Below are 27,102 nucleotides of genomic sequence, written 5' to 3' on the forward strand. Positions count from 1 at the left end.
CAAGAAAGTTAGTGTTTCCTGATCAGATAAGATCATTGTCTGCCTGTAAAATAGACATTTAGACCTAGACGTGCAGCAGCCATCTGGCAAGCATAACGACCAAAGCCACATATCAAAGGGGGTGGAACAGAAAGAAGGAACCTGTGTCCCTAACTGCATTCTGGAAGCAACTCACCAGCCCTAGACTCCCTACCTCTGGACTTGTTGAAAATGAAAAAAAGACCCCAAAACTTATTTGGTCAAGTCACTGCAGTGAACTTTCTATGACATGCAGAACACTGATCTCTTAAATGATACAAATAGCTAACATCACTTTTATCACTATCTGTACAAGTCACAATGCAAAATCTTTTCATCATATTCCACCAAAGACCAACTGCGTGTATTTAAGATGGCTGATTAAGGGTGCACTGGGGGGCTGCGGGCAGCCGTTTGTTTTTAAGAATTTTTTAAGGTTTATTTATTTATTTTGAAAGAAAGAGCAGGGGAGGGGCATAGAGAGAAGGAGAGAAAGAATCCCAAGCAGGCTCTACACTGCCTGCACAGAGCCTGACCTGTAGCTCAGGGAAGCTATCTATTTGGTGTAAGAATGGAAACTAAGATTCTGACTGGATCAGTAACATTCTCAACCAAATGACTAAAGGAGTTACACTTTATCCCAGTTTCTTGCTTTTATATATCTTGGCATGGCTTTATTCTGAAAAAGGCATAATTACTTTCTATGAATTCCACTATTTATGCTTGTTAATCCTTAAAATATAATCAAGGCACTTCTATTAGCAATAAGTAATAAAAACCATATCATTTCTCATTAACCTTTTATTTTTAACTTAGTTTTACAATAAAGAAACAGAAAAGAAGTAGATCATTAAAAAAATACCAGCTGTCCATTTAAAATTTTAAATGAGTTTCTTGTTAAACAAAGCAGTAACACTATATCCTATAATTACATCTTTACTTGTATATACAAGAACTGTGTGCAAAGTGCTTTTCAAACTATAAAATAAGACTTTGGAATAGGATACAAATGATTATCCCTAGGAGTTAGTTACTTCCCATTGCCTGTAATAAATCACAATTGCTTCATTCTTAATTTGCATTTAATTTATTTATTTACTAAGAGAAAAGCCACCATTTTCTGATACCAAATTGATATCTAATTTTTGAAAATAATCCCTGATCCACAGGTCTAAACCTTATTTTTACATATAATTCAGTTACTTGCTTCATTTTCCCCCTAAATAAATAGAGGACAGTTTTTAAAAAGCAAATATTAGATAGACACATTTTAATCAAGATGTGATTAAAAAATAAAAAACACCAAGTTACATGAAAGAAAAAAATAAGGAAAAAAAGATTCTTGAGGAAAGCAAATTGTATTCTTACACTTTTTTTCTTCAGGCAAACACAGAACCATCCTCTATGTGAGGGATGGGTTTCTTTCTTATTGAAAACACTCTGAACACATGATGCTTAACCCAACATCACACATACCAAGAATGCTTAAAAATTATTTGCTACTATGCCTTCGAATGAAAGAAATCTTTAAAGTACAAGGGACATCTAAATGAGTGAAGTTCTGGAAGACAGACAGGAAGAATAATTCCAAACAAAGCCTTCAAGGATCTAAATTGCAGTCTTTTTTTTTAGTTCTAAATGGGAGCTGGGGGAAGGACATTTAAGTTTACATTAGTTGGATGTGCCTTATTCATATGGAAGCATATGGCCCGCTAGCTTGCAAATCCTTCCATGACCCCTGTGAAATAGGTGTATCTCAAAGATTATACCCCATAGGAAAAACGGAGGCACTAGGAGGTTAAGAGTCCAGTCTGTGTAGTTTACCAGTTACAGAAAAGTGATTTTCATGTGTTTCCTTTTTTGACCTTTGTAAAAACAGTATAAATAAGTTTTCATCTTATATTTCAAAGCACCCTATGAAGCAGAAACAAGATATCCTCAGTTAAAGAAAAATGATTACAAAGAAATAAATGTATACGGTTGAATAAAATCTTGTCAATGATCTACAGGCTCAGAGTATACTTTCAGACCTACTTGAAGCCCATTCATCATTCCCATCAACAGGTTATGTCTATTCTGTGTTCATCTGTAAAAAGTAAGCCTGGTACATAGGGCTCTACTTTGTAGTAATGACGCCTGAACACTCAAGTCAGCGCTGTGAACGCCCAAGAGAAATTACGGGCAGCTCACAAAGTGGACGTAGAGAAGATTCTTCCAGCAGTTTTCTGCTCCTTGGCATGGCAATTCAGTGACTAGGATCGAAAGTTGATTTAACTCATTTGAAGTTCACTCCTGGTTTGCATTCTTTCTCATATTTAATTTAGAAAATTAAAAATATCCAGTTATAAATCTGATCTCATTATCACAACTGTACCTTGGAAAAGCAGCTTATAGTTCTCTATGGGAGATAATCAGGTAAACGTGTTACCAAACAATCATTAATAATTTAATGTCCTTCAAGTTTAAGGGTAGGGTAAGTCTATGTATGCTACTTGTAGCCTAGTTGAGATTAGTTATTCAAGTATCAGCAATATTAGTCCTTAAAATGTTATATTTGTGTAGTGCAAAATATATATATGTATATATGTACACAAACCAAACTACTGGACGACAAAAAGAAGTGTAATCATCACAAACAGTTAAGATACTCTTGTGAGCTCCACATTCCATTTCATTCTGAGGTCATCCAGGCCCAGTAATCTTCTGGAGTAAAATACCATTTTCTTCAGTTCAGTTTTCTTTAAAGAGAAAGTAAAAACCAATTTCCTATGAATATAAATGCAACCTGAATATGAAACACACCCATACCAAAGAATTATCTGAATGAAAACACAACAATAATACTCACATTCAACATCAAACCATAAAATTACCAAAAGTCCTTAAGAAATGAATTCACATCCTTTTCTAGTTGGCTTAATGCAATTTTGAAATTTGGGAATTATTTTATAGCAGGAAAGTTGTGAAACAAAAAAGCTTAACAAAACTACCAAAGATTGATAGATATACAACCTAGATTACTCGTTATGAACAGATAGTCCATATCTGTTACTTTCCAGGCACTGTGCCAGGCACTGGGGATTCAAACATAAATGAGGCAGGCTCTCAGCTGTCAAAAGAGCTATCAGGTTAGTTGCTTGTGGCAGGGGAGACATGTAAACTAACAACTCGGATAGGTAATGTGATGGTTTTAGTGATAAAACTGACTGAAGGAGTGATCAGAGAAGGATGGGCTTGTTAGAGCAAGATACAATAATCACATATGATCTCAGGTCTGGGAAAAGTCCCACAGCTATAAAATCTCTACATCCTCCCCAGCATTCAAGATGCCAAAATGCCTGAAACCATCTTATTACAGATTCATTCCTCACCTCTGCAGAAATGCTCTTATGCAACCCCCTTGGCAGGAGTGATATTTTAAGTAATCAGATCATCCCTTATCCTCTGTGGAAATCCTCTTTATGTACACCTCCCTGGCAGGAATGACATTTTAAATAACTAGATCAATTTTCACATAACATAAAGAGGTCTCTTGAGGCATGATGGAAAACAAACAAACAAACAAAAAGGCCCCTGGGACCAGAACAGAATTATAGGTGGTTCTAAAGATTAACTGTCTGAGTGAGGTTTTAGCAGCAATGTTAGCTGCAAGGTGCCTGAACAGTGAGCAACACTTACTAAGAACCCACATGATGAAGATTTCTACACAAGATCCTCTCCAGGTTTATAAAAAACCACACAGCTCTCTGAACCCCTATCTCCTACTGTAATAAGGAAACAGAAACAGACATAAATGCCCAGCACTATCTTCAGAACTATTTGGAATGTGTTTCAGGCTCTTTGTGAGATCTGTCCTTTTTTCTTTTTAAATTAACTTGCAAAATGCAGGGCAAGGTGTGATAAGAGAAGAAAAGTTACAGAAAACAATAGATAAGGGATGAGGAAAACGCTCTGCCCTTTACCTTGCCCTCTGAACTTCTGCTCTGGCTGTACTGCTGAGATTCTTTCCCCTTCTCAGAAGCCTGGGCCTGACTTTTCCAGGCAGTTCCATCTGTCCCAGGTTCCATTTGAAGAGTGCTCCTACAGACAGCTTTCCCACACCTGTCCATTTTACCACCTCTGTACTGAAAGTTCAGTGCCCCCAAGAAAACTACGTTTGTGTATTTATGAATCTGGGCAGAATGATAAAGAAAAGTGGTTACAAAGGTCCTTTCCCTCAGAGTAATAGCTTAAGAGTATTCTTTTGGTCTGAACAGGTCTGCTGTCAGTATTTTACTAATGGGTAATTTTACTAGAATGGTCGGGTGAGGTGAGTGGGAAAAGGCAGACCCACAGAAGGCTGCTCAGGGACTAATTTTGAATAAGAAGTCTCCAACTGTTTCTGTTCATATCACATTCAGAAAAAAATGTGGGGTTTTTTTTTTTTTGTTTGTTTTTTTTTCTGATCCACTGCAGAGTGATAATGTGAGAAATTTACTTTTGAATTTTTATTCTTCTACAATGGGGAAAAAAAATCAAGCGGTGGACCCACTTTTAATGTTTAAAAACAAAACATCTTTTTAAAAAGCTTACCACAGAGGTGCCTGAGTGGCTCAGCTGGTTAAAAGTCGGACTTGGTTTCGGCTCAGGTCATGATCTCATGGTTCGTGAGATCGAGCACCCCTCCCTCACATCGGGCTTCAAACTGACATTGAGGAGCCTGTTTGGGATTCTCTCTCCTTCTCTCTGCCCCTACCATGATACCTCTCTCTCTCTCTCTCAAAATAAATAAACTTAAAAAAAAAAGTTTACCACACATAGCTACTTATTTTATATATACATGGAACTATCTGTTTGTTTGTTACCAGATGCATAGTTATTAAATAAAAAGAAAAAATTAAAATTAAATAAACTTTAAAAAATGAAAGCTTTCTGCATCATATGGTACTTCAGTTTGCCATCCTACAAATTGTGACCATTCAGCCATGCATTCAGTACGCCTCCAGTTTACTGTAAGGGACATTTACTGTAAGCCTCCTACATGCCAGACATTGTATTAGGGGATAAGACACAGGATGGTCCCTATTATGAATGGGGCATTCCACGCTTTTTCCACCCTAACTGGATTTCTGGATCTTTCTCCTCATCTCTAACACAGAACTTGTCTGCTCCAAACCAGACACACCGCTCTCTGGTTTTCATTCCTGTAACTATCAGATTAAAAATTGCTACACACTTCCAGATTAAAAGATGTCTAAATCCCCTCAAAGCTGAAACTTATTTCCATATCAAATATGGCTCTATCTCCAACCTGCTAATCTGTTCTGTATATAAGCAAACAATACCTAAAAACACTATCTGATCAAAATGCAGTTGCACAGTGCTAAATAGCTGGTAATTGGGAAGGACTAAACACTTAACATACTGAAAACCTGATAAAAATTCAACAAAGTGGAACATTAAAAATCAGTAATAGTTTCTCCATTTGGAGACCTCTACAAATAACTGATAGGAATACTTAAGGGAAATGGTGTAGACATCTACTAGTAAGGAGTAATCTTAAAAAAAATATTCTAGGGCCGCCTGGGTGGCTCAGTCGGTTAAGGGTCCACCTTCAGCTCAGGTCATGATCTCGTGGTTCATGGGTTTGAACCCTGCATCGGCTCTGTGCTGACAGCTTAGAGCTGGGAGTCTGTAGCGTGTTTCAGATTCTGTGTGTCTCTCTCTCTGCCCCTCCCCCGCTAGTGTTCTGTCTCTGTCTCTTAAAAATAAACGTTAAAAAAAATTTTTTTTTAATTCTAGAAAAATTGCAATTCTTGGTGACTGCTGAAGCAAAGTAGTTGTTTTCTCTTTCAGTCTTTAATAAGTGACAAGCTGTTTCAAACTTAAGCATAAAATAAATTATTAACCAAAGTAAGCTTTAGGGTTTTTGTGCTGTGCCAAATTTCTCTACTCTCCAATCCTCAACTTTTTATAAAGGAAACATGCAAAGGAACTTTGAAATGCATTGCAAAATATGTCAAAACCTGTCTTTAGTGCCACTGTGCCCTGCTGCTTGAATCTAGCATTCTTACTACATAGTGAAAAAAAGCTTTGGTTCTTTTCTCCTCCAATTGTCAGGGAAATTAAAATTTGAAGCACTGTGTAGCACTAAACCCAACCATCATAGAAGAAATGTAAAATGTGTGAAAATTAGAAAGGATTTAAACTGGGGCACCCGGGTGGCTCAGGTGGTTAAGTGTCCAACTTCGGCTCAGGTCATGATCTCGCAGTGAGTTCAAGCCCCATGTGGGGCTCTGTGCTGACAGCTCAGAGCCTGGAGCCTGCTTCGGATTCTGTGTCTCCCTCCCTCTCTCTGCCCCTCCCCCCGTCATGCTCTGTCTCTCTGTCTCTTACAATGAACAAACATTAAAAAAAAAATTGAAAAAAAAAGAAAAAGAAAAAAGGAATTTAAACTCAGGTTTGTTGAACCCTTAACAAATCTTACACACACCTGAAATAACATCTGTAACAAATGCCTCAGGAAAGAGGTAAATAATACTGTGAAAGCAATCTGTGCTTCTGAAATCCTACTGAAATTTTTTTCAAGTGAGTGGGTGTATTGGAAGAACATTAATGTGGCACAGAACTTATTTAGTTCTTCTATGAACATAAATAAAATTGTCTTAACATAAGCTGGAATCAGGAAGACTGATCCATCCAAATCCCCATGCATTTTGGTTTCTCTGCCATCAACTATGATCACTGGAGCACTGTCTACAGTAACTAGTATGCTGCTTATCCCTTTTAGAGAAGCGAAGGGCAAATGTCTGGTTTCTGCTTTCGTTAGTGTAGTTAATTAGGAACTTGGGTTGTGTGCTAGAAGAACATACCCTTAATTATTTAAACTTGTAGATTTTTAAAAATGTGTCTCTATTGCACAGATTTAAGAGAGCACTTAAAATGTTATTATACCCTATTTAATAATAGGTTAAATACCCTATTTCTTCTCCCCAACTGTTGTTACTTAATGGGAAATGGTGATGAAATACAAAAACACAGTAAGTGAGGCCATCAGTGAGGTAAACAATTGTCTATATGCCCATCCACGGAATGTAATTCAGTTTACACAGTATCGGAAAAAAATGCCTTAAGGATTTCCTTTGACCCAAGAGATTCAGCCTTAGGTTCCTAACCTAGACAATCTCAGAGCACGTTCAAGGAACCCAATCTATTATTCTCATACCTTTTTGAGGTATCTCCTGGCATCCCAAACTGGAATTTTGGCCCTCAAATTAGAAAAATCTCTATTTCTAGAGATCATCAACCACCTGGCTAAAATATTCTGGAATGTCCACGTCTATTCCAAAGGTATAGACAGCATGCAGGCATTATTTATTTACCCCTTGTCTAGAGTTCTTTAACATTAGAAAGGGCCCAAAATAAACATCAGATTCTAATTTTTTAGTCTAACAAGTACCTAGAAATCCGCTAGACATCATTTCCAAGGTAGTTTCAGTCTCAGGATCAGTGCAGAATGTTCAGTATGACAATGTATCTATAAAACGGAACTGTCCTCTTAACTGCTGTTGAAAGCTCTGTCTCCTATAGACAAGATTTTGCATACTATTTTGAGTTATAAAGCCATAGCATTACCTTCTCCTTCTTTGATAATACAAATGCACCAACCACTGGGCAATAAAAGGCCATACGATAGCAAAAGTTAATGCACCAGGAGACATCTCAAAGGGCCACCAAGATGGTCTCTGAGAAAATAAAATAAACTGGTCACTTGTCTACTACATGTATAAACATAAAAAATACCTAATTCATATTTTAGAAAATATACAACTTAATAACAAATCTCAGTCCTGCTAAAGAAGGAAGATATTCAGTATCTCAGAGCATAATTCAGTAAGTAGACTTTTAGGAGTACTTTAGACTTAAACAATAACAAATATATTTTAATTTCAAAGCTCTAAAGGGTAGATTTCATCTGGAATACTTTAAGAGCCTCACATAATCTAAATTTATTGTAAGTTATTGGAAACCCTGGGACTTAGATTTAAGAGAAGAATTTCTTACCTGTGAGGGAGGCTGATGACTGGTCTGTAATGTTGATGATTTTGCCTATAAATACAAATGAAAGTGATTTAGCTTTGACAAAATGAGAAAATAAAAACAGTAATTCTTCTATTTCCTATCTTTTTTTTTTAAGGCAAAATATTAGTTTATTATATTTTTCTGTTAACTATGCTGTGATTATCCTGAAACCCATACTGGTCAAATAACAAGGTCCCTTAAATTGCTAGTCAAATAAATATCTTTGACATTTTATATTTTACAGATCAAATTATATAAAATTATCAAAATAAAACCTCAAATTAGTCTACACCGTTACTTCTTTTATACTGTTATTAAATTACTGAACCAGGGGCACCGGGGTGGCTGTCGGTAAAGTGTCCCAAGCCCTCATTTTAGCTCATGTCATGATCTCAGGCTCCTGAGATCCAGCCCAATTTTAGGCTCCATGCTGAGCATGGAGCCTGCTTAAAATTCTTCCTCTCCCTCCCCTTGCCCCACTAATGCACTCTCTCTCAAAAAAAAAAAAAAAAAAAAAATTATAAATCAACTTTTCTTATTAATTCTTTAATTTCCATACAAATTACCTTTTACACACATATCCGAAAACCGCAGCCTTATTATTAAAATTATAAATAATATTCAAAGATCTGTGTTGCAAAGTCATGATAAGTTGTAACACAAGAGGTATGGCAGATTTGAGAAATAAACTGTTAGTGTTGAGGTTTGTTTTTTAACTTTTCCCCAGCTTTATTGAGTTATAATTGATAAATTATACAAATTTATGTGATGATTTGATGTGTATATACACTGTGAAATGATTACAATAATCAAATGAATTAACACATTCCTCATCTCACATAGTTAACTTTTTTGGGCAGGGGGAGGAGTATTGTAGGGTTTTCAATGAGATATCTAAACTAAGTCGAAAAATTTCAAATTAATTTAGGAAACTTATACCCCAATTTGGATCACAAAACAAGTTTCCTTATAATAGTTGTTGGAAACTTATTAGTGCCATTTGTCCATTTATTATAACATTAGAGAAATGGTATGAAAATTAATGAGATCATTCATTCGTTCATTTAACAAATATTTACTGAGCGTCTATTATGTACCAGTTACTACTCTGGGCATTAGACATAAAACAGGAAGCAAAATGACAAAAAGTGCTGTCCCAGTGGAGCTTAAACTGTAATGGAGAGATACAAATAATAATGAATAAATCAGTAAAATATACAGTGTATCAGGCAGTGATAAACACCATAAAGAAAAATAAAATAGGGAGAGGAGATGAGACATGTTAGAGGAGTCGTCTTGAAACTTTAAATAGAATGAACAAGGAAGGCTTTCATGACATTTGAGCAAAGACCTAAACAAGAAAGCTGTATGCTAAGTGGCTAACAGGGGGGAACAATCTTCTGTACACAGGCAGTAGCAAGTACAAAGACCCAGGGTGGGAGGAAGACTTCAGGCAGGTTCAAGGCACAGCACTGAGGTCTGTATGCTGAAACAACCGAAGGAAGTGGTGGGAGGAGACAGGCTTTAAATTTACTTGTTGTGGGTAATTTGATCTCAAGGACCCCAGTATACCCTACTGGTAAAACTCTTAGTTGCCTCTAGATGGTACATTAGTCCTCACAGACCATTAAGGTGTTAAAGAAGTATACTCAAATTGCCAAGTGCTGAAAGAATCTAGACAAGGTAACGATTTTTATATTAGTTGTAATTGTACCTTGTAGGCATAACAATATTTAACCCAGAGATTTACCTTAAAATGTTTCTTTAGACTAAATGGAATAAAGGGTAGAGTTACAAAACTGGGCTCCAGGTATATGATGACTTATCCAAGGTCACATTAGTGTGATCTTGAATGGAACTCGAGGGGATCAAATCCCAATGCGATGACACAGCTATTCTTCATTAAAGCAGCAACTACTAACAAATACTAAGGTAGAATCAGAACTCTACCTTAGTAGATGTTGATCATTAGTGGATTTTTTTTCCTAAATACTAAAGGGTCTGGAAAGGCAAATGAAGATTCCCAAGGACCCTTGCTCATATCTATGAAGCACTGACACTAGCTGTATAGTTAACAGTACGAGTTTTTGCTTTAATATTTACCCATACATGTTGTTAAAGAAAAATACAATCAGTGACAATTGTGAAAGCACAGTAAGGAAGACTTTATTCAAGGGAAAAGGGGCTATTACTGGGTATAGGGACTTCTACAGTCAGGGGGACACAGACTGGGCTCATTTCCCAATACAGTATGGGCAAGGGAGAATTTAGTGTAAGGAGGAGGGCTGAGATCAGTGGGTGGAAAATTCCTAAGAGGGAACATCAGGGGTAAGGGAGATTCTAGTTAAACTGATCTAACAGGATTCTTGCTGAAGATGGGCCCAGGTGTTCAGAAAGCACCTGGGGGAAGGCAGAGGCTGAAGAGCCTGTCTGGTTAAACTGACTGAGCAGGGTTCTTGATGAAACTGGATTTTACAAAGAAGAAGTGAAGAGATGCCTAAGAGAAGGTTCAAGAGTCTGACTGAAGTTTATTTATTTATTTATTTTTATTTTTTTTTAATTTTAATGTTTATTTTATTTTTATTTTAACGTTTATTTATTTTTGAGACAGAGAGAGACAGAGGATGAACAGGGGAGGGGCAGAGAGAGAGGGAGACAGAATCTGAAACAGGCTCCAGGCTCTGAGCGGTCAGCACAGAGCCCGACGCGGGGCTCGAACCCACGGACCTTGAGATCATGACCTGAGCCGAAGTTGGATGCTTAACCGACCAAGCCACCCAGGCGCCCCTGACTGAAGTTTAATTGAACAAAGAATCTTTGTTGGTATCAAGTGGCTTTTATGTAGCTTTGAAATAGTTAGAAATTCTATTTACCATTCTATTCCTGGATTAAGCTAAGGATTACTGAATTTTTTTGAAAATATTTTTGAAAGGAAAAATCCCACACAATTGTAACCACTGCAAAGAAACTATGAAGACAGAGAATTATTTAAATTAGGTCCTCTCTAAGGCTGTGAACTTCCTGAGGGAAGAAACCAAGCAGTCTTATTATCATTGTTATTGTCACCACCATCATCTCATGTGACAATATGTAAATGTCACATGAGTGTTCCAGGCACTCTACTATGCATTTTAATTTATCCCCTGAACAATCCTATGATGTAGGTATTATTAGTATTTTCATTTAATAGATAAAGAAACTGAGACACAGAAAAGTAAAGTAACCTAATTGAAAATCAAACAATAAGTGGCAGAGGGCGCCTGGGTGGCTCAGTCGGTTAAGCGTCCGACTTTGGCTCAGGTCATGATCTCACTGTTCATGAGTTTGAGCCCTGCACCAGGCTTTGTGTGGACAGCTTAGAGCCTGGAGCCTGCTTCAGATTCTGCGTCTCCCTCTGTCTCTGCTCCTTCTCCCGCTCACACTCTGTCTCTCTCTCTCAAAAATAAAGAAACATTAAAAAAAAAAAAAAAAAAAGCCTAAAAAAAAATAAGTGGCAGAGTCAGGATTTGAAACCAGGTAGTTTGTTCTAAGGTCTGCTACCCAGTGCTGTCTCCCTTTTCATTTATGTGTCCACTACCCAGAAAAGTATCTGGTATGTGGCCATTCACCAAATATTCATTGAGTGAATGAATCTCAGACACTTGCTGTGATGGAAAGTGCACTGCATGAGAAATCTGGAAAGTTTAGTTATAGAACTGGCTTTGCCACCAATTCAGTAAGGTGTTTTCTCTGTATCTCTCCTTCATCTGCTGAACTAGAGGTACTGAACTAAATTTCCTTTAGTTCTACAATCTACTACTACTTTGCCATCAATTTACTTCTTTTCTTCATCCAAATGAATTATGCAAAAAAAAATTTCGGGGGGGGTGTGGGGTGCAAAAAGGTGATCTTATTAAAGCATGGGGACAGGACCCACGGGCAGGAAGAGCTGCTGTGAATAATGCAAATTTTAAGGAAAAAGTCCTTAACATGTCAGAATCTTTTTTTGGTTTGTTTTATGTAAGACAAGAGTGAAAGAGAAAACTTTGAAAGATAAAAAAATCAAAAGAACTTTTAGCAGAATTTCAATACCAATGAAGACATTAAATGTATACAAACTACTCTTTTAAAAAGTCACAGCATAAACTATTCAACATGGAGGTGGAGGTCAATAAGCTGGAACTGATGTTCCTGAAAGCCGACTCTGATCTGGATTACTTTCGATACAGGCTGGAATATGAAATCAAGACTAATCATCCTGATACAGCAAGCAAGAAAAATCCAGTTACACTCTTAAAGGAATTGTCAGCAATAAAGTCTGGATATCAAACTTTGTATTCATGCTTTAAACCAACTGCTGTAGAGCAGGAAGAGATTAAAAACCACATTTGCGCTACTGTTGATAAGACTATGACCGTGATACAAGAACTACAAAAGTGAATAGACATGGAGCTGTCACCTCTGACTAAAGAAAACTGCGGCAGAGCAATTAAAATCTTTCACGTCACACTTACGAAGAAGTGGACTTGGAAAAGGGAATTCTAAAGGGAATTCTAATGGAGAGGGGACCCATTCCAGAAAGATTTAAGAAGATGTCTTGTTAGCACTTGATGACTAGAAGTGGGGGATGGAGAACAACTTTTGGCTTGGGTGACTGGATACTAATGCCTTCCACAAGAGAGGGTCCTATAACAAGGGCAGATATTATATGAATAAAGTTCAGCCAAAAAGATGGAATGGGAATAAAGGGACTTAAAAATATATATGCATGTAGGATCTTATAATTTCATGAAAGGAAGTCACGTAACACTATTTTGCATTTATTTCCTTTTGTGTAATTGGGATAAAATGGATGTCCTGGCCTATTGTAAAAGGATATTTATGTACTATTGTTCAGTCAGATATGAGTGAGCATGCTTTGGAAATTAAAGGATACAAAATAAATAAATAAATAATTAGTCACAGAATAAGAAAAGGCAGACTACTGGAACAGTAACATTCAATAATACTAAATGAACGAATGAGATTTCCATCATGGTTAGCTATTCTTTAATATAGTTTGTATTAATCTAGGGATAGTTGATAAGATCATGGGCCTTAAATATATTTTTTCTCAAGCTAATACAGAAAGTAGATTTTCTTATTAATGAAAGATACAAATAATCAACAAGGTGTTCATAGACTCATGAACATCAACAGAGTCACAGTCTAAGTGATGATAAAATGTACTTGACAATCATTGAAACATGTACAATAGAGAAACCTTGTGATAATCTGAGTTACTGAAAGGATAAAAAAGCTAAAATATTCATAGGAGTTGTTTAAAAAGCCTACAGTAGTAGTTTCTTTAAATGAATCTATATTTAATTTGTTTATCTTGGAACTGAAGCGCATCTTTGATTAACTAACTTAATATCTTAATTAACTAACAATATCTCTTACAACATGATGCTTCAATGCTATATGTGTTTTTTTTAATGCTATATATGTTTTTCAATGCTATATATGTTTATTTGGGGGGGGGGGGCGGAGAGAGGGAGAGAGAAAGAGTGGGGAGGGGCAGAGAGAGGAGAACACAGAATCCGAAGCAGGCTCCAGGCTCTGAGCTGTCAGCACAGAGCCCAAGATGGGGCTCAAACCCACAAACCACGAGATCATGACTTGAACCAACCTGAGCCACCCAGGTGCCCCCAGCAATATATAATGGGTCAGACAGCCTGTTTAGTTGCCTTTTTCTGCAATAGACATTACTCCAAGAGGAACAAGTCAGAGGACAAATGGGGCACAGCACTAGTAGCCAGCCATCTGAAGGCTCTGCAGCCAAGTCCTGGGATTATCGCAGCCAAATCCAGGGATTATCACAGCCCAGCCCCAAACTGTGAACCAAGATGAACTAGCCCTTCCTCCGAACCTTTTTCCTTTCCTTTAGTACCTCCTCCATACTTAACTGTCTAGTTTTATTCAGTACAGAAAGAGCACTGATCTAGGATACAGGATGCCTGGGTTCTGCTTTAGTTTCTGCAATGACTTGCTATAGTGCGTTTTCAAAGGTTTAATATTCTTACTCTTCCAGGGTTAAATAACTGCGAACATCAAACTATGACTCTACATTCCTGTCTGGCTTTAAAGTTTTGATCCTACAACTAATTTACACTAAAGAATTGGTAACTTAATATACTATCTCTACAGCATTTTAAAAAGAAGTCAAGATAGAGGACAATGTTTACTACAAAAGAGTGACTCCTTAATGATGAACTCCAAAGCACTAGTTATGGTTTACTACTTCCTTGAACTGCACTATATAACATCCTTTTTTAAAAATTTTTTTTTAATTTATTTTTGAGAGAGAGCGCACACATGCACACACACACACACACACGCATGCACGCACAAGCGGGGGAGGGGCAGAGAGAGGGAGGGAGACACAGAATCCGAAGCAGGCTCCAGGTTCTGAGCTGTCAGCACAGAGCCTGATGTGGGGCTCGAACCCATGAACTGCGAGATCATGACCTGAGCTGAAGTTGGATGCTCAATTGACTGAGCCACCCAGGCACCCCAAGCTCTTTTTTTAAAGTTTATTTATTTATTTTGAGAGAGAGAGAGAAAGACAGAAACACAGAGAGAAAGAGAAAGAAAGAGAAAGAGAGAGAGAGACAGAGAGAGACAGAGAGAGAGAATGAATCCGAAGCAGGCTCCACGTTGTCAGTACAGAGCCTGATGCGGGGCTCGATCTCATGAACTGTGAGATAATGACCTGAGCCAAGATCAAGATTGTCTAGACACTTAAGCTGTCTAGACACTTAACCAACTGAGCAACCCAGGAGCCTCTCTCTTTTTTTTTTTTTTTTAAGATTTTATTTTGAAGTAATCTCTGCACCCAATGTGGGGCCTGAACCCACAACCCCGACATCAAGAGTCCAATGCTCCACTGACTGAGGCAGCCAGGAGCCCCTTAACAGCTCTTCCTCTTCTATTACCAAGCACCCTACTTCTACCCCTAACACGGTACTGGTAATTTTACACTCGAAAAATTTTCTATGAAGTGGTAGTTAGCTTTTGGATCAGTCTTTTCTTAAATAACCAATATTTTCAAAAGTAGATCCTTTTTATTTTTTATTATTTTTGAAAAATTATTTTATTTTTTAAGTAATCTCTCCACCCAATGCAGGGCTCAAACTCACAACCCGAGATAAAGAGTCACATGCTCTATCCACTGAGCCAGCCAAGTGCCCCTAGATCCTTTTTATTAAAAAAAAAAAAATCATTACATTGATTTATATAAATCTGATCAACACAGATTACACTTACATGCTGTTATACAGGATCAACAGTGGAAGAAGACAAATTCAAAAGCTCACCTGCGAAGCAGTTAGCGTTTCCAGTTTATGAAGTCTCTGAAGGACGTTCTGCATATCCTCCTGCAGGCGCATAAGGACGAGAGCAATCTGTTCATTGAGGCTGCCTCTTGACCCTCTGTCTGAGCCCCAGCGTTCCCCATCACCTCCACTTCCCACTTGCCGACCCTTGGATCCTTCACTCAAGTGTTGCATTCTATGCCCTATTTGAAGAGAGCAAAATCAGTTTTAAATAATTCTTATAAAAGTAGAAAGAGTGTGTTTTATTCATTTTCCTGTGTTATTTCTTTGAGATCTAAATCTCCAAAGCAGAGTGGAAGCAATCAGGAAGTACACAAAATACCAGGAGCAAAGAAGTAGCTATAGAAGCTTCTACTTCTACTGATATTGATATAATCAAAGATTCTCTTCGCTAATGTTTTACAATGTACTTACTACACTAGTACATGACAAAATGCATATAATTCACATATTTCAGATGCATTTTCAAAAATTATTTACTAATAAGGTAAAAAGACTGAAGAAATTCGAAGAGTACTTTTTTTTTTAATGTTTATTTTTCAGAGAGACACAGAGAGAGAGCATGCACACGTGTGCACATGAGAGGGGGAAGGGCAAAGAGAGAGAGGGAGACAGAGAATCCAAAGCAGGCTCCTGGCTGACAGCAGACAGCTGGATGTGGGGCTCAAACTCATGAATGGTGAGAGCATGACATGAGCCAAAGTTGGATGCTTAACCAACAGGCCCACCCAGGTGCCCCAAACCCAAAAGGTTTTTAAATGTATTTCTCTTTTTATAAATTCTATTACACTTACCACTACTAAGATTTTGTCATGTATCCATTCATTATTTTTCCCATGCATATATTTATAGAATAGGCATTACCCCAACACATAATTTTGTGTTCTTCTCTTTAAAAATATCATAAATGTTTATCTGCATTTTTACATTTTATTACAAAAACACTGAAATGGCTACATAAATTCCCCAGCATGGCCATGAATGAATTTACTCAATCGTTCTCCACTTTTGGATAAGATAATCCCAAATTTTTGCAATTACAAATAATACTGACATGGGGCACCTGGGTGGCTCAGTTGGTTGAGCATCTTACTCTCGATCTCAGCTCAGGTCATGGTCTCATGGTTCATGGGATCGAGCACCATGCTGGGCTCTGTGCTGGGAGTGCAGAGACTGCCTCTCTCTAAAAATAATAAATAAACATTAAAAAAAAAAACAACAAACCAGGGGCATCTAGGTGGCTCAGTCAGTTAAGCATCTGATTTCGGCTTAGGCCATGATCTCGCAGTTCATGAGTTTGAGCTCCACGTTGGGCTCTGTGCTGACAGCTCAGAGGCTGGAGCCTGCTTTGGATTCTGTGTCTCCTCTCTCTCTGCCCCTCCCTCACTTGCACTCTGTCTCTCTCTCTCTCAAAAATAAATAAACGTTAAAAAAAAAAACCAACCCCAAACCAAAAAACACCGCAATGAATGTCTTTGTATATAAATTCTTGCCCAAATGTCTGCTGATTTCTTTAGAAAAAACAGAATCAAAAAAGGAGAGTTACTGGGTCAAAGGATGACAAGTTAGTAGAAGTTCTTAATGAGTGTTACCAAGGTATTTTTCAGAAAGGCTGCAACAGTTTTATATTGCAGCATATAAAAAGCACTACAATACTAATAGGTTTGCTATTACAATAGGTATACAATAGGTAAGTTTTGTTTATTTCGTTTTAAATAATAAACAGGAAACTGTTTGCCTCATTGCCCTTTGGCATTCTGGAGCCCTACAGCAGCAACTGGATTCCCAAAGCTGTGCTTGCAACAAGCAGTGTTTGTTCTTGCAAAAGAAATGGAATGAGAGCTGTTTGTCAAGTTAAACTTCAAAGAGTACACTGAGGTGTTGTGCCTGATGTTATTTTCTTTGCTTTTTTGAAAACGTTTATTTATTTATTGAGAGAGAGAGAGCATGCGCACAAGAGGGGCAGAGAGAGAACCCCCATGCAGGCTCCACCCTGCCAGTGCAGAGTCCGATGCAAGGGCTTGATCCCATGAACCCCGAGATCATGACCTGAGCTGAAATCAAGAGTCAGATGCTCAACTGACTGAGCCACCCAGGCACCCCTGATGCCATTTTCAAGAAGACCTCTACTCTTGTATTGAAAGGAAGTAAATTTTGAAGTGGTTCTTCAAGAAAAGAACCACTTCAGCTATTGGTATAGAATTTACAAGGGGAAAAAAGGTGGAAAGTCTGGTCTGTGGCTTAGTTTTTTTTCCTTCATCCTTAAGAGATTGAGATATTCAGGAAACAAAAATAATATAAAAACAGGGAGGGGGACGAAACAGAAGAGAGTCATAAATATGGAGAACAGACTGAGGGTTACGGGAGGGGTTGTGGGAGGGGGGATGGGCTAAATGGGTAAGGGGCACTAAGGAATCTACTCCTGAAATCATTGTTGCACTATATGCTAACTAATTTGGATGTAAATTTAAAAAAAAATAAAAAATAAAAATTGTTTCTCCAAAAAAAAAAAAAGAGATTCATATATTCTGTGACGGCCTGTCAATGGGTACTGATGACGCTAGAGAATTACTCTCCTCTCTGCTCACTTTACTATATCCTATGTCATAGTCAGCTTTCAAACAAGCCTTCGCAAAGACAGAATTAATCAGGCCATTCCCCTGTTATGGTAAATCCTCATCTCCAGTCATTATCTAATTACTCATTTTTTTTTCTTCAGAGCACTTATCATTCACAAAGAATCTCAATTATTTACTTATTTACTGTCAGCTCCCCTTTACTGGAACATGAGCTCCGCGAAAAGAGGGGCTTTGTCCTGTTCTCTATAGCATCCCCAGGATCCAGAACAGGGCCTGACAAAGAAAAGCTCAATAAGATTTGTTTAATGCTGAGGCAGATTTACCGTAAGGCTCACGAAGCTTCACTTCAGGGGCTGCCACTTGTATGGACCCCTGTGATTGCTGGGAGTTGTAATGTTTTGTAGGCGGGGTGAAGTCAGGGTTGTCGATAGAAAGCCTTTCATACATGCGATTTTGGTAAATTGCCTAAAGAAAGGGATCTGAATCCATGGCTCTAGTAATATGTTGTGATCTTTCTCTTCTTCATTAAATACTCACAATTTGGTATATGTTAAAATGGTAATTTTTAAGAATAATGTTCTTAATACCATTAATCTTCTCTTTTCTTCCCCGTCTTCATTCGTTTTATTTTATGTAGATTTTTTTCAATCAGAAATGCAGCTAATCCTTTAACTTTTTATGACCTCATGAAATTATGCAGGGATTTTCCTTTTTTTAAGTGTACAATATAATGATTCAATACTTGTATATATTGTAAAATGATCACTGCAATAAGTTCAGTTAACATCTGTCACCATACAGTTACAGATTTTTTTTTCCTTGTGATAATTTCTAAGACTTTTCTATTTTAGCAACTTTCTTTTTTTATTTTCTTTTTTATTTTCTTTTAGAAAGACAGGTTGCAAGCCAGGGAGGGGGCAGAGGGGAAGAGAGAGAAAGAATCCCAAGCAAGCTCCATGCTCAGCTCTGGAGCCCACCATGGGGCCCGATCCCACGACCCTGGGATCATGACCTAAGCCGAAATCAAGAGTCAGATGTTCAAATGACTGCACCAGCCAGGCGCCCAATCTTAGCAACTTTCAAATATGCAATACAGGTCTGATTAACTACGGACACCATGCTGTATGTTACATCCCCATGACTTATTTTATAACTGGAAGTTTTTACCTTTTGACCCCGTGACCTGTTTCACATCCCCTTCACCCCTGCCTCTGGCAATCATCAATCTATCTATTTCTGTGTCTATAAGCTTGGTCTTTTGTTTTTGTTTTTTTAGATTCTACATATAAGTGAGATCATATGGTATTTGTCTTTCCATTAATTCTCTTTTCTGATGGTCCCTATTCATTCCTAACTATAAACCATCATAAACTTTTATATATATATATATATATATATATATATATATATATATATATATACACACACACACACACACACACACCCTTTGCTTCCCTCCTCAACTCTATTGTTACCTGATCACATTATCATTCTTAATGTTTACCTTTTTTTTTTAACTTTAAAAATATGTTTATTTGTTTATTTTGAGAGATAGATTGGGGGGAGGGGCAGAGAGAGAGAGGGAAAGAGAGAATTCCAAGCAGGCTCTGCACTGTCAGCGCCGAGCCCGATGTGGGTCTCGACCCCTCAAACTGTGAGATCCTGACCTGAGCTGAAATCACACATCAGACCCTTAAGCACCTACGCCACCCAGTCACTCCCTAATGTTTGCCTTTGTATTGTTAAATGTTCTTTTATCTCTATTACTTGATTTGTCAGTTTTAAACAATATCTTTTGACTTAAGTAGGGAAATGTGCAAAAGACACAATTCAAATTTTTACCTACAGTAGGAAACAAAAGCAGAGGGGCATTTGGAGGAACCATTAACTGACTGTTCAAGAAGGACATAAATTTGGCTACTTCAAAAAATTGCATAAAAGATATAGAAATAGGAATGTTTTCTCCTATACCTTCAGAGATCACACTACTATGCCTTGGGGGTGGGGGGTAGAGTCTAAGAAGAGAACTAGGTGTAAAGAAAAGTGGTCAGACATTATAGAAGGATAACTTTTAACATTCCCTTGGTAAATTGAGAGTTCTAATGTCTCTCCTTACCTAAACTTTTTGCTAATTAGTTTCTAAAGATAGTCAGTCAACAAGAACAAAAAAGAATACACACCTCTCCCTCTTCTGACATTAGAGAATTCCTCATTTTCTCCACCCCGTCTCTCACGGTGTGGTGCTCCACTGTTACTTCGGCCATCTTCTCCTCCATGCTTTACTTCACCTTTTCCTTCAACTGCTACCACCTGCATATCCCCAATGTTGCCATTTCCCGGAGATCCTTGAACATCTTCAGGAAAACCAGGACTTTCCAAGGGCTGATTGGGATCACCACTCAAGTAATATCGAAATGGTCTGCCGTTTGACGTAAAGCTGTCTAAAGACTACAAATTTAAAACAACACTTAGTTAAAAGCTATAAACATAAGTTTTTGTGACAATAGAAGAATTACTGTTTTTATAAAACTTTTTTCATGTTATGATAGAAAATATTTTTCTAAAAAATGTATTCACCTTCTGCCTCCTATATGTAGGAAAGAAATGGGATAGGAATGATTCATCCATGAATAAAGTATTGAGTAGTTCTGGCAATGAATTGTTCTCATGAGTCAGTCATTCATCCAAGAGACTTATAAAAATGTCTACTACTCTTGTTCTAGTTACTATGCTAAAGTCTAAGGATAATATGAAGAAAGAAATAGCTTGGTAAGGGAGAGAAGTAAGATCATTACAGCATAGTTTGATAAGTATTATGAAAAAGATGGACGAAGGGTGCTTGCTATAGGAACTCACAGGAGGGGTGCCTAACTCATATTGGGGCTCAGTGGAGACTTCCTGGAAGAAATGATATGAATTAAAACTTACAGAATGAGTATAAGCCAAGTCAAAGGTGTAGTAGTGACGACAGCCTGTACCAATAAAGTAGTAGTGGGACAGAGGCTGCTTTGAGAACTTCTGAGATTAGAGAATCAATAGGAGTTGAAGACTGAATGTGGGAAGTACGGGAAAGGAAAAGACCAGATGGTTGTGTGATACTCACCAAGATAAGAAATACAGAGGGTCTCAAGGGAACAGAGACAATGGTATAGTTATAGAGAAGTATAAATTGAGGTTCCTAGGCAAGATGTTTAATAGGTCAGTTAGAATTCAGAAGAGAGATATAGGTTGGAGATAAAAAACATCAGTGTATGAGTAGTGGCTGAAACCAAGGGAGTAGTCATATTCCTGAAGAACACCAAATTAAGGAGTCAAAGAAGAAGAAAAAATTGAAATCAAGTTATTATGCCAAAGGGCATAATATATAAGAATGGTATATGGGGAGCCTAGGTGGCTCAGTCAGTTAAGTGGCCAACTCTTGGTTTCAGCTCAGGTGATGATCTTGCACATTTTGTGAGTTCGAGCCCCCCATCGGGCTCTGCGCTGACAGTGTGGGGCCTGCTTGGGATTCTCTCTCCTTCTCTCTCTCTCTCTCTGCCCCAACCCCGCCCCGCTCACTCAGTCTCTCTCAAAATGAATAAACTTAAAAAAAAAAAAAAAAAAAACAGTATATATGGCAAATATTTCTAAGTTGTACATAGTTCATTGGATATTTAATAAAACATTTGTAATCATTAAAAAAAAATCTTAGAAATCTAATCCACCTAGCAAAATTCCAGGTACACTGGTCTGTAATGGTCTACTGGTTTGCAATGATGTTGGAAGAATGTATATATGTATACAGAAAACATATTTCCTATCTCCAAATCTCTTTTCAGTTTCAGAACAGTACCTACAATCCATTATCTATTCCACTAAATGGTTATTCTAGAACCATTTCTATTTTTAGCTTCTACAAAGCAGTAACTGCTAATGATTGAATCTTTCAAAGTTTCAACCTTTTAGAAAGGGATCTATAAGCTACACAATTTATTTAAACTGTACTGAAAACAAAAACTGTAAAATAAAAAAGGTGACTTTGTTTTAAACAATTTGTTAAGTGAGACGAGGCCCTTGAAAGCATGAGGTCTTCTAACATGTTCAAAATTCAGTAAAACCAAAGAGATGCAATGGTTTCACACCATCAACCCTATGGAAAGGACAGAAACCAAGGTAATATAAATACAAGATAAAAACATTACTGTATGCAAAAAGCACCACACCCTTACGCCCATCAGAATGGCTAGTATCCAAATGACAAGAAATAACAAGTGCTGGTAAGGATATGAAATGAGAACCCTTGTGCACTGTTGGTAGGAATGTAAATTGATGCAGCCGCTCTGGAAAACAGTATAGAGCTTCTTCACATAATTAAAAATAGAAATACCATACACTCCAGTAATTCCACTATTGGGTATGTACCCAAAGAAAATGAACACACTAATTTGAAAAGATACATGCACGTCTATGTTTACTGCAGCATTATTTACAACAGCTAAGATAACAGAAGCAGCCCAAGGTGTTTATTGATAGATGAATGGAGAAAGAAAATATGGTATACATATACAATGGAACATCAACTCAGCCATGAAAAAGAATGAAATCTGGCCATTCTTGACAACATAGATGGACATAGAGGATATTAGGCTAAGTGAAATAAGTCAGACACAGAAAGACAAATACTGTATTATTTCACTTACATGTGGAATCTAAAAAACAAACAAACAAAATCTAAACAAACTCTTAAATACAGAAAACAAACCGGTGGCTGCCAAAGCAGACGTGGATGGGGCGGGGTGGGCGGGGAGGATGGGTGAAATAAAGGGGATTAAGAGATACAAACTTCCATTCATAAAATAAGTAAGCGAAAAAGGTGGAAAGCACACCATAAGAAATATAGTCAATAATATTGCAATAGCATCGTATGGTGACTGCACTTATCATGATGAGGACTGAGTAATGTACAGAATCACTGAATCAACATGTTGTATGCCTAAAACTAATATAACATCATATGTCAATTATATTTCAAAACTTAAAAAAGAAGTCAGTGTGTAGAACAGATTCGAAAATTATTCGATTTTCTTGTATGTCAACGTTTCAAACACAGGGTCTAGCATAAAGTTTACCTTCTGCCTCCCCATCTCACCTCCCTCAGGATATTTAAAAATATAAATATAGTAACAAGTTATAATAGTGAAATATTTTTGAACATTCAGGAATTTTATACATTTTTTAAATTCACAAAAATAATTCTACATACAAATGTTTATATATTTAAAAAAAATTTTAGAGGTATATCTTCAAAGCCATGAACAGTGTATGTACATCTGCTATTAACAGAAGTTATGCACTGAATTCTGACATATCACTTTGAAAATCTGCCAATTAAAAAGTGTCGGGGCACCTGGGTGGCTCAGTCGGTTAAGTGTCTGACTTCGGCTCAGGTCATGATCTCGCAGTTTGTGAGTTCGAGCCGTGTGTCAGGCTCTGTGCTGACAGCTTGGAGCCCAGAGCCTGCTTCGGATACTGTGTCTCCCTCTCTCTCTGCCCCTCCCCTGCTCACGCTCTGTCTCTCTCTGTCTCTTAATAATAAATAAACGTTAAAAAAAAATTTTTTTTTTTAAAAGTGTCATTTTTACCTCTTCTTGTCCAAACTGTTCCATGGAATCACAGTAGACCTCACTGTCTGAATCACTTGTCAAATGCTGAATTCCTGAAACATCTTCAACATGATCATCATTTATCTCTGAAAATGAACAAATGTCCAAGTGGGATTATTATTCTCTAACTGAGGAAAAATGCATTTATTCCACTCTCAAAATTTATCAGCTCTATATTATTTTCACACTGGAGACAAATTTATCAAGCCACACTTTTTTCTTTTAACGTACCAAAACTTCCAACATAGTTGATAATTTTTATTTGACAAGATTGTATTTTATCAAGTAATCATACAAAGACACTGTCCAGATCAAACCTTATAAAACAATCTTGTAAGGGAAAACTGACTACCAACTAGGAGGCCTAAATTGGTATGCAACTATGCAAGTTCAGTTGTTACATTAAGTAATTACATTTCTTGTTTTCTTTATGCTTTTATTATTTATTTTTTGAGAGAGTGAGAGAGAGCAAGCTGGGAGGATAAGAGAGAGAGAGAGAGAGAGAGAGAGAGAGAGAGAGAGAGAGAGAAAGAGAGAGGGGATCCCAAGCAGGCTCCATGCTATCCATACAGAGCTCAACATGGGGCTCACACTTACAAACTGTTAAGATCATGACCTGAGCTGAAACCAAGAGTCAGATGTTCAACCGACTGAGCTGCCCAGGTGCCCCTCAAAATTTTATTTAAAAAAAACCATACAAAAACACAATTAAAAATGTCTCAATAAAAATATAAAAGCCCTGCCTCTAATTCACTATCTTTCAAAGCTATACACCCTTATAATATTAATAAACCCTAAGATATTATTGAATAAGAAGTTTTTAAATTCTAAATTGCTCCTAAATATCCTAAAACAATGAAAAGAACACTGCATTCATAGGAAAGAGGCTAAACAGATAATTATCCTGGGACAATACCTTGGTGAATGCAGACAGCAGTTTTTCCAGTTTGCTCCGAATTTTCATCTACAGCCTTTATTTCTTCAGCATTTTTCCCACTCAAGGAAGCACTGGCATGAATGTCATTCTGTATATCTTGAGTGGAGGCGTCTTTATCATAGCCATTAGTAACAATGATTTCCAAATTCTTATGATCTGCAGATTTCTTCATCATTTTCTTATCTTTTAAAAGAAAGTAGGGAGATTCATAAAAGTTCACAGTAGGTCAACTTCTGTATATATATTCTAATATCAGTAATCATTTCCCCAACCTACCATAATCCCTTTGAATGGTTTCCTACTTGGATCAGAGAGATGGGGTACTCCTTGAAGAGGGATTTATTATATGCTGAACGCTCATTCAAAACTACTTCAGTTCCCTGTGAATCTTCTAGAACCTATCTTATTTTATTTTTAAGTAGGCTCCACGTCCCATGTAAGGCTCAAATTCATGACCCCAAGGTCAAAAGTCACATGCTCTACTGACTGAGCCAGCCAGGCATCCCTAGAATCCCCTTTAAAGATAACTTCTCAAGGTCTTCACACTCTCTCAAGCATAGGCAAATTGCCCTATGAGACCCAGAAGTACAAATGGGTCCACATAGTCAATGAAAAGATCCTTTGAAGAAGGTATTATCTGTCATACCCTATTGGAAAGTAAAGGCAAAAGTAAGCCGTGCGGTTTGTTTTAGTGTCTGTCTGCCTCCCCTTTCTAAACCAATCTTCCCAGGAATCACTGGTACTCTTACTACCAGTGGGGCCCCCCACCCACAATGCAGTATCCTATGACTCCAATGTTCTCTCTCCATCAAAACTTCCTATATCCAATTCTCCGTTCTATTCTTGACAAGGTATTGAGAGTTTAAACATTTCTCCTCTTCTTGGTAAGCCACATATGCATATTTATATTGGCAACAATACCTAAAATGAATACATTTCTTCTTTTTGTTTCTTTAAGTAAACTATGCCAAACATGGGGCTCCAACTCACAACCCCAAGATCAACAGCTGCATGATATACTGACTAAGCCAGCCCGGCACCCTATAAAATGAATACATTTCTAATGCAGCATTTCAGGCATTACATTTAGAGGAGTGGTCCATTCTTGTTAGTGTTCAATTCTATCTATGCACTTTTGGTCCACAGAAAATATGGTGATAAGGTCAACAGCCCACATCCCACCATACACACTATTCTCATACAACACCAAATCAGTCCCAACTTCTCCATATTCTTTCATCTATTTTTTAAAGATTTTATTCTTAAGTAATCTTTACATCCAACGTGGGGCTAAAACTCAACCCCGAGATCAAGAGTCATGTGCTCTATTGACTGAGACAGTCAGGCGTCCCTTCTTTTATCTAATTGAATGTAAAATTATTCGCTCATCATCCAAAGATTACCATTAGCACTTTGTTCTGCTCCTTTCACTTCTTCTTGGGCCTCTTCTTCCTCAGACTCAGCTCCACTATCACTGCTTTCGGCTTTACCATTAACAGTTTTGGCATTTGGAGTAGAAGTTAGAACGTTACCAAGATCTAAAATATGAAATGATCACTTAATCTCTAGTGCTATAACACACAATCATGCTGTAATTTACAAATAATACTGTCCTTTATAATAACTAATAAAATAATTTTGAAGTAAAAGTTAGAATTTTGACATATATCTGCAAGTATTCTTTTCCTTGATTATACATACATTACATAAAGAAACTCCTTCAGTTTACAACAAAAGTGATAAAGCGATCTTAAAACCTTCCTAAACAAGGCAGAGGGTGAGTTATTTTTAAGTTAATATCAATCAAAATAGAAAAGTTAGAGATGAAGGATCCTCTTTACACACAGTAAATAAAGAGACAGTTGCTATATCCTAGCATACTGAAAACATAAACACAACAATATCATCAATGTCATCAACAGAACTACATTTAAAAATTTTTTATCCTTTTCTTACCTTTAAGGCTTTAGGTACACTACCTATATTATTATGTCTTTATATTTATTTTTATTTTAAAGCATCCATTAATGTGATCAATCATTTAAAAAGGCACATTGTCCTACTGGCCAGTCATATCTTCAGAGGAAATTCATCAGAATTTTTCAAATGTTAATATGCATAGGAATCACCTTAGATCTAGTTAAAATGCAGATTCTGAATCAGCAAGTCTGGGGTGGCCTAAGATTCTGCATTACCATAAGGCTCCCACATGATGCCAATGCTTTTGGTTACTGTACTTCATTTTGAGAGAGAGGGAATTACATTTCCATCACCCTTTAAGATAATAAAGGCCTCCTAAGTGGCTACTGGTCAAAAACAGTGGTCTCTCTCCATAAATTTTTGTGCTTCATTTTCACTTACACAAATGCATTTCTTTTTTTTTTTTAACCTTTTTATTTATTTTTGAGACAGGGAGAGACAGAGCATGAACGGGGGAGAGTCAGAGAGAGAGGGAGACACACAGAATCTGAAACAGGCTCCAGGCTCTGAGCTGTCAGCACACAGCCCGA

At 37.3% G+C, this 27,102-nt stretch overlaps 2 protein-coding genes across 6 annotated transcripts in view; one reads left to right on the top strand and one right to left on the bottom strand.

The window, feature by feature from the left end:
- Positions 1-801: 801 nt before the first annotated feature.
- The window catches only part of ACBD5 (acyl-CoA binding domain containing 5), a 46,276-nt gene continuing 19,975 nt past the window's right edge, over positions 802-27,102 (bottom strand). For 4 of the 5 annotated variants that reach the window (XR_002084628.2, XR_002084629.2, XR_002084627.2 and 1 more), the window contains 9 exons: positions 25,996-26,130; positions 24,572-24,775; positions 23,635-23,741; positions 20,194-20,461; positions 15,417-15,616; positions 8,062-8,106; positions 7,633-7,742; positions 3,390-3,491; positions 802-2,756 (listed from right to left, as the gene is read on the bottom strand). Coding sequence is in view for 1 of the 5 variants with exons in the window: in XM_019465285.2 (XP_019320830.2) it covers positions 2,744-2,756; positions 7,633-7,742; positions 8,062-8,106; positions 15,417-15,616; positions 20,194-20,461; positions 23,635-23,741; positions 24,572-24,775; positions 25,996-26,130 (1,082 nt within the window). In the remaining 4 variants the exon portion in view is untranslated. The remainder of the gene's footprint in view (positions 2,757-3,389; positions 3,492-7,632; positions 7,743-8,061; positions 8,107-15,416; positions 15,617-20,193; positions 20,462-23,634; positions 23,742-24,571; positions 24,776-25,995; positions 26,131-27,102) is intronic. The other variant, XM_019465285.2, reaches the window with a different exon arrangement.
- On the top strand, positions 12,209-12,745 carry LOC109276361 (spindle and kinetochore-associated protein 2-like). The gene has a single exon (XM_053894780.1). The coding sequence runs from the start codon at positions 12,214-12,216 to the stop codon at positions 12,496-12,498; it is 285 nt and encodes a 94-aa protein (XP_053750755.1). The 5' UTR covers positions 12,209-12,213; the 3' UTR covers positions 12,499-12,745.

This window comes from Panthera pardus, unplaced genomic scaffold, assembly GCF_024362965.1.
Source record: "Panthera pardus isolate Hobbes unplaced genomic scaffold, ASM2436296v1 HiC_scaffold_6, whole genome shotgun sequence".
Lineage (NCBI taxonomy): Eukaryota > Metazoa > Chordata > Mammalia > Carnivora > Felidae > Panthera > Panthera pardus.

What these genes read in the sequence shown, in the direction of transcription:
- LOC109276361 (XM_053894780.1), top strand. Translation starts at nt 12,214, where the DNA reads ATGGAGGTGGAGGTCAATAAGCTGGAACTGATGTTCCTGAAAGCCGAC.